Source organism: Culex pipiens, chromosome 2 (genome assembly GCF_016801865.2).
Source record: "Culex pipiens pallens isolate TS chromosome 2, TS_CPP_V2, whole genome shotgun sequence".
Lineage (NCBI taxonomy): Eukaryota > Metazoa > Arthropoda > Insecta > Diptera > Culicidae > Culex > Culex pipiens.
The window spans coordinates 137,852,808-137,861,011 of NC_068938.1; the positions used below are offsets into that span (position 1 = coordinate 137,852,808).

General features: G+C 35.7%; 1 protein-coding gene across 1 annotated transcript in view; it reads right to left on the minus strand.

The window, feature by feature from the left end:
* LOC120419601 (esterase B1-like) overlaps nt 1-4,639 on the minus strand; it is a 13,426-nt gene extending 8,787 nt beyond the window's left edge. The window contains exons 1-3 of the mRNA XM_039582340.2: nt 4,085-4,639; nt 385-633; nt 1-323 (exon numbers count right to left, since the gene is read on the minus strand). The exon at nt 1-323 is cut by the window's left edge and continues 593 nt beyond it. Of these exons, the coding sequence (XP_039438274.1) occupies nt 1-323; nt 385-633; nt 4,085-4,282 (770 nt within the window). The 5' untranslated portion in view covers nt 4,283-4,639. The remainder of the gene's footprint in view (nt 324-384; nt 634-4,084) is intronic.
* Between the last annotated feature and the right edge of the window lie 3,565 nt (nt 4,640-8,204).

The following is an 8,204-nucleotide window of genomic DNA, read 5'->3' on the forward strand; positions in this document are numbered from 1 at the left end:
TTGAGATACTGATTGCTGCACCACTCCGCCTTGAAATTGTACGCCCACGGTTGACTCATCGTCCCGCTCATGGCTATTACTCGCTGGAACAATCCCTTCGATGCCTCCGAGTAGAGGTGGTACGTGGCTGCCGCCGAACCCGCACTCCACCCAACCAACGTGACCCGTCTCGGATCACCGCCAAATCGCCTAATGTTACGACTGACCCACCGAAGGGCCTCCGTTTGGTCCCGCAAGCCCAGATTCGGCGAAATGTCTAAATCATCGACGCCCAGAAAGCCGAACGAGGCCAGCCGATAATTGAATGTAACCACGATAACATCCTGCAATTATGGAACACACCGAGAATTAGAACAATTTATCATGGTTTGTAGGAATCCTCACCTCGTCCAGCAGAAACTCCGGCCCGTAGATGTCGGTTTCGGACGAGCCCTCGGTGAAGCTTCCGCCGTGGATCCACACCAGCACCGGCATTATGGGGCGGGGCCGCTTGCTGACGCGGACGTACGTGGTGTACACGTTAAGGCCGAGGCAGTCCTCGCTGCCAACGATGCGACCGTTCAGGTCCTGGACGCACGAGTTGGCCACCTGGTCAAACCTGGCCGATCCGTCGAAGACGAAAGGGACGGGATCCTGGTGGAATGGGTTGTGCAATTTATTGATTTATTTTATACATTTTGTGGGATTCCAATCATTTCTTGACTTTTTTTTGATAAGGTCCTATAAACAAATGTAAACATTGAGTGTATCCCTTTCACACCTTATGTCAAAGTCCATCGGAGTAAGCGGGATACACTCAATGTTTACATTTGTTTATAGGACCTTATCAAAAAAAAGTCAAGATTTAAACTATTTTATTCAGGATTCAGGGTGGCAACTGAAGCCGAAAAATCGGGAAAGTCGGGAAAAAATCAGGAATTTGCCAAAATCTGCGAAAAATCGGGAAAAGGGACCATCCATAAACAACGTGGGCACTTTTTTGGAGATCTAAAACCCCCCCCAGCGTGGACAATTTCCATACAAATAAAATCTTTTTTGTATGGAGCATGGACATTCGCACCCCCCCCCCCCCCTCCCTTTTGGTGTCCACGTGGTTTATGGATGGTACCAAAGGTGAATTTGTGATTTTTTTTTAAATCGGGAAAAGTCGGGAATCTCAAGCATACCTGTTTGGAAATTATTGATTCTATTTAATTTTTTCACAATTCTTAAATATTTGAAAAAAAAAAACGATATCCACTTGAGATTTGCAACAGTTTTTCGTGCTAAATATTTTTAAATTTCAAATATTTTTATTCCAGATGTCTAAATCCTCTTTAATAAATAAGTTTTTATCCAAAGATGTAGCTTCTAGCTTTATCGGAAAACTACATTCGAATGAGCGAATCCAAATTCCAAAAGGAACGACTGACAGCTGCCAAAAGCTTGAACTCATGTGTTCAAAAATTGTCGAACAATGGTGTTGAAACGTCAACATCAGTTGAATGCTCACAGTTCGAATGCGTTCGAATTTGCGACCCTGAAAAAAATTGATATTTTCAAAAATTAAATTCGATATTAGTTTTTAAATATTTTTTTTAAGGCTAATATAATTATGTTTAAATAAATTTCTCTTCAAACATTTCGCATTGAATGAGTGGTACAATATGGATTTAAAAAACTTAATTTTTATTTAAAAAAATTAAACATTAAATACAGAGCAGATTCGTTAATTTGAATTTCGCTACTTCGAATTTCCGCTAATTCGAATGCTCTCTAATTCGAACGTATTCGAATTAAAAAGCACTCAACTGTCAAAACTAGTTGTCAAACTGATGTTGACGTTTCAACACAGTTGTTCGATAATTTCCGAACACGTAGTTCCTAGTTTTTGACAGCTTTCAGTCGTTTCAATAAGCTGACAACTTGATAAATCAATCATTCAATAGAATTTAACAGTAAAATTTACAACTTTAAAAAGGGGACTTGGAAAAAACATTGAAATAAGATAAACAAGACATGAAATGAAAGACATTGAAATTTTTAGAAACGATAATAACCTCAATAATGACTTTAACAACGTTAAAAGCGTTATTTGATAAAAAAACTAAATGAAGAATCAAATTAAAAATTAAGTTTTTTTACTCTTTACCATCCCCTTATAGTTCCAGTTGAAGTACACGGATAGCAATCCTGTAAGCAAATCCGGTTACTCTCCGTTGTTGAATTCGATAACATTGAAATGTTTCCAAAATCGTCAACATTTTTGCGATTTTGAGAACAATGTAGTCAGTTTTGAAAACATTTACAACGAAATCGAATTTTTGACGATTTTGGAAACATTTCAATGTTGTCGAATTCAACAACAAAGGGTTACCGGATTTACTTACAGGATTTCTGTCCGAGAAATTTTTAGAAATTTTATTGTTAAGTTTCTAGTTTGATTTATTTCATTTATTTAGAAGTTTTGTTTGTTCTGTTTTTGATTTGATTTGTCCGATAAAATGCCTTTTTTGAGGTTCTGGAAAAGCCGGGAATTTGATTATGGAATTTGAGTGAACACTCTGTATTTTACTTGAATAATGTGTTCCAGTGTTGCAAATGAGTGATAGAAAAGCTATCAATAGATTATCTCTGCACCAAAAATATCCGAGAGTATAGCGGCCGTCACTAAAGCTTGTGAGATCTCTTCTTGTGTCTCGTGATTCCCAGCGATGTCATTCTCTCTCTATCACTCCTCCCCTTTTCCTCGACTATGCGCTCTCACCGCTGAGTCTCTCAATCTCTCCGAATACTGCAATGAGAGAACGCGAGATGGCGATTAGGAGCCGACCTCGCATGACGTCCCGCTAAACTGCGTTTGCAAAATTGGTTTTGTGGCGGCTTTTGTGGTTAAACGCTGTTGCGGTAGGATGATCGTGGAAGCGGGAATGAGAGAGAGAAGGAAAATGTCAATCGCGAGTGTGTAAACACGAAAACGTGTTCGGCTATGTTCGGCGCTGAGAGTTTCAATAAGGAGAGCAGTTGTATTTGAGGCATGAATATTCAGGCGGGATAATTGTAGTTGCTGAGAGCTGATATTTTGATATTTTAACAACCCTGATGTGTTCTTTGATTAGGCTTTTGCAAATATTTTTCGAAGTTTTTGTTCCCCCCCCCTTCAAAAACGTTCCGAAAAATCAGGGAGCAAAAATAATGTTTATTCAAAAAAGTTTTAAGTGCAATCAGTTAAAATTAATTTAAAAAGCATTTCCCTTCGCTTTTCATGCTTATCAGTTATCATGTTTGAGTTAATTTAAAACATATTTTGAGTTTTTGTGAATTTTTGCAAAAAAATAATTCCACAAAAAATATTCTCATTTATACTCAGAATTTTTGAAAACTAATGATTGCAAATCGACTGTACTGCTGTATGATGTATTTCCATGCCTTTGTACATTGAAATTCCGACTTGCTATACATTGTTTTTCATCTTATATTTTTTATATTTTCTACCCAGTCATTTTCTATTGCAATTTTAATTTTGCATCTGAACATGATTTTTAATAATTTGTTTTAACATATTTTAAATGTTTACCAAAATATTAGTTTTTCTTTCAAAAATCCATATCTTCGGTACTTGATTTGAAACCATCCTTACAACGCAACGACTCAAGGAGAATTTTGACTAAAGGCTAAAGGTCGGTTCGGCTCGATATCACTGTGAAAATGCAGTTTTTAGTCCCTTAAATCATATTTTTATTTTGAAAATTAAAAATTACTTATTTTGGGATTTCAACATTAAGTGGTAACATTTGAATGGGAAAAAACAAGATTTTTTTCCGAGTGTCTAATTTTTTTCTTAAAAGTCCTAATCATATCCTTCAACTTTGCCGAAGACTTCAAATCGATCAGAAAATTCATTCTCCAAAAACAGATTTTCGAAAATTCACATGCCTATTTTGTATTACCGTAAAATTGTATGGAGCCTTGTATGGAAAAAAAATTATTGTGCAAAATCTCATCTATTTTTTAAACAAAACAAATAAAGATAAAAATCATATAAAATTAGTGTTTTTTTCTTCTTTTTTTGATTGTTCAATTTTTTGGTAAATATCCAACATACTTCAAACCTTAGCTCCCCCAGCGGTGGCTGGGCATAAGGAATGCCCAAGTACGCACAGTACAACCGGTTGGTAAACGTTTCCTTGAGCAGTCCCACGCCGATTCCGTGGTCAAATTTGGCCACACACCGAGGACCACCGGCATTTGCAAAGTTCAGCAAAGCCAACATCAACGCCGAGATTTGTAGTTTGGTTTTCATTTTGAAATCAACTAATTGTCATATTTTGCAAGATTCACACGGTTTTAAAGAATTTCTGGAATCAACTAAATCCAACACTCCATAAACACACTTGTACTAGAACGGTTTAAACGATCTTCCCAACTGCTGCTACGGTACTGCAACGTAAACGGGACGTTTGTTTCGCGAAGTGCAGTTTCACCGATTGTCTAATTGAGGCAGTTTAATTGCCGCGCCCGCACGCTCGCGAACTGCATTCGCGAAATTACTATTCATTCACGAAACCGCCCGTCCAAAGGGTCAGTACTGGGTTTGTTTTCAGCATAAACAGCCCGAGTGCACTGCACACTAATCGTTGCGAACTGCGAATCGATTGGAACTGCTGTTGTCAGGAGTTGAGCCTTTTATAAACGTTGGCGGCGGCGACCAACAGTCTGCGGTGGACGTAACCGGAATAAACTGAAACACTACACAGAGCCGGCTGGTGTGGCAGGTCCCACGGGGGCCAATTTGGACGGAGCAGTTCGTTATCAAGTGACTGGATTGAAATGTCCGTTGTGGAGCTAAGAATTTGATTTGGGGGACCAGTTTTGCATTTCAAACTGTTTTTTTTCTATTTTTTTATTTGAAATTGAATAAAATCTAAAAAAAATGTTGAAATTCTGATTTTGATTTTGAGTTTAATTCAAACCAAACCAATTTGAGGTGCAACTGAGTGTACCGTTTAATCATATTATTATTTATTACCAACAATTCGTCAAACATAAAAATTAACTAATGAATTTATTGGTTTTGCACTTAAATCTCGAACGAATTGCTTCAAGCACTTACTCAGACTTGTAGTGATAAAAAGCGGTTGTCGTATTTTGAACAGTAACTTTATACACCTATACGAGAGCTGCAAAATCTGTAAGAGGCTCTGCTCATTTAATGTGAAGAAAGTATAACTCTTAACCGCTCATATTTTTTCCTTTTTTGATTAAAAGATACATATTTTGTGAACATAAAAGTCCCTTTGACTCCAAAATTTTATTTCTTCACGGTTTCGAAGCACAAATCTTTGAGACCGTGCCTTATTAAAAATCCAGAAAAATGAAAGCGGTCGTATCGCCCCACCGTAACGAAATATAAAACCGAACCTAAAATTCATGACCAGGAATTAAAATTAATTTCGCGAAAATCAAAAGGGGTCGGGGCAACTTTTGTGTGAGTTGGAGGAGAATGATCCATATCGAAAGAAAGTGCTACTAACTAGTTGTCGTTATTTCCCGTTACGTAACTGTTAAAAAATCGATAGACATGAAAAGTTATGAAAAATTTATTTAATTTTTTAAATCTGATATGCTTTATTTATTTTTCAAAAAATTAAGTTCATTTTTTGTAACTTTGTAGTGTTTTTTTGTTTACCGTGTACCAATCTTGTACAAAGTTTGAATCCCTAAAACTCAATCGTGTGCTTTCGAAAATGATGATTCTCTATCAACTCACACGAAATTTGCGTGAAACTTTTTCCTTAGGGGTAATTTTTGTCTCTGATCACGAATCCGAGGTCCATTTTTTGATGTTTCGTGACGGAGGGGCGGAACGACCCCTTTCATTTTTGAACATGCGAAAAAAGAAATGTTTTTCAATAATTTGTAGCCTGAAAAGGTGATGAGATGGAAATTTGGTGTCAAAGGGATTTTTATGTAAAATTGGACGACCGCTTGATGGCGTACACAAAATTCCGAAAAAACGTGTTTTTCATCGAAAAAACACTAAATAGTTTAAAAATCTCTGCCAGTTTTCGTTACTCAGCTGTGTTTTTTTGGAACATGTCATTTTAAGGGATATTTTATGTACTTTGCGAATCTTCATTAATCCAGGAGCGTAATTTATTCATTTAGAACACAAATTTTCATTTTGAAATTTCGTGTTTTTTCTAACTTTGGAGGGTTATTTTTTAGAGTGTAACAATGTTCTACAAAGTTGTAGAGCAGACAATTAGAAAACAAAATTATACAAACATTATTATGTATGTTTTTTTTTCCAAATTCACTCTAATTCAGGGGTGACCAAAGTATGGCCCGCGAAGTGATTTTTGGTGGCCCGCGGACCTATTTTGAATGATCATGAAAAATTGCCCTGTGACGTATCTGTAAGTTATTTTATAATTCCTGGAAATTAAGGTTAAGTTCATGCTTTTTTTGTGTGAACCTTTTATGCTTTGGATAATATAAAACGAATGATTTTTCCATACTTTGATCCCGATTTTATGAAACGAACATTGCATTGAAAAATCTATCTTTTTGTCTAAATGTGATTGAAAAGAGTAAATTTTTTCAATATTTTTATCACTCATTTTTAGAAATGATTTATAGAACGTTAAAATTTGACTTAAGCAGGAAAAAAAATAGCTAAAATAAAGGTACATAACTATTCAAAAATCCTAAAGTATAGTATGGGTCTGGGCCTCAAACTTACTTTGCACTAAAAAACCTTCCACCTCGTTTGAACTCATAACGTGTTTATTACGAATCTGAGTATTTAACATCTGAATATGGCTGAATGAAATTTATTGAAATATTATTGAAATGAGAGGAATAAGTTTTGAAACATCTTTAAGCAACATTTTATCATGTAAATAAAAAAAAACCCCTTCTAAAATATTTTTAAAAAATCAAGTGCTTTCAACTGATTACCTTTTAATTTTCATTATATTTGTGAAATCATGATTTCATTCAGTCAAAAATATTGTATTAATTTCAATGTTTGTTGAGGCACAAAAGTTACAATAAAAAACCTTTTAAATTTTTGAAATTTTTTAATTTTTTTTAGAATTTTTTTTTTTATTTTTTTTTTAAATTTTTCAATTTTTTTAAATTTTTTTTTTAAATTTTTTTTAATTTTTTTTTAGATTTGTTTTACTATTTTTTTTGTAAATTTTTTATTTTTTTTTAAATTCTTTATATTTCTTTTATTTTTTTTATTTTTTTAAATTTTTTTAATTTTTTTAAATGTTTTAATTTATTTCTATTTTTTTTTATTTTATTTAAATTTTTTAATTTTTTTTTATTTTTCTGATTTTTAATTTTTTTTCGTCCTTGATTCGATTTTTCCGTGCATAATTCCATTTGATGCGGTAGCAAACAGGCCGAAAACCGGGTAGCAAAGTGAAATTCCGAAGAACTGAGAGCAAATTTGCTACCGCGACAGGTACCGCGGTGGGGTTGACGTCGGGTGCAAATTTGATTTGGTTCGATGTTTGCTACCCGCGCTGGAGATGCACTTAATGTTTACATTAGGAACGAGCAGGAAAGACTCTTTGTTTACACTTCGGCTTCGGCCCTATTACAATGTTTTACTAGATATGAGCTTCAAATTTGGCCCGTCATTGAAAAACTTTGAGCACCCCTGACTCTAATTGAAACAATTTTACAAGTTTTAATGTAAGTGAAAAAAGGTAGGGGAAATTCTCGTATGTTTGGCAGGTTAAGCACTCGCTCCTAACTCCATCCAATTTGCTGATTTTCACTATTTAAACAACTAATTTTGCAAAACTTTTGATAGAAACTTGCTTGCTCACTTCTCATTGAGCTATTTATCACTCGATTTCAGTTGAAAACGCTTTTAATTAGCTTTAATTGAATGTCAAAGTTCTGACCTGCCAACATTAGAGGCACGCTGGAATTAGATGCTGTTCCCCGTGGGTCTCGTGGCGCAGGGGTAGCGGCTTCGGCTGCCGATCCCGATGATGCTATGAGACGCGGGTTCGATTCCCGCCTTATCCACTGAGCTTCTATCGGATGGTGAAGTAAAACGTCGGTCCCGGTTTCTCCTGTCTCGTCAGAGGCGCTGGAGCAGAAATCCCACGTTAGAGGAAGGCCATGCCCCGGGGGGCGTAGTGCCAATAGTTTCGTTTTCCCCTAGTAAGCTTCGTCAACATTTTCATCAAAAATTTGTG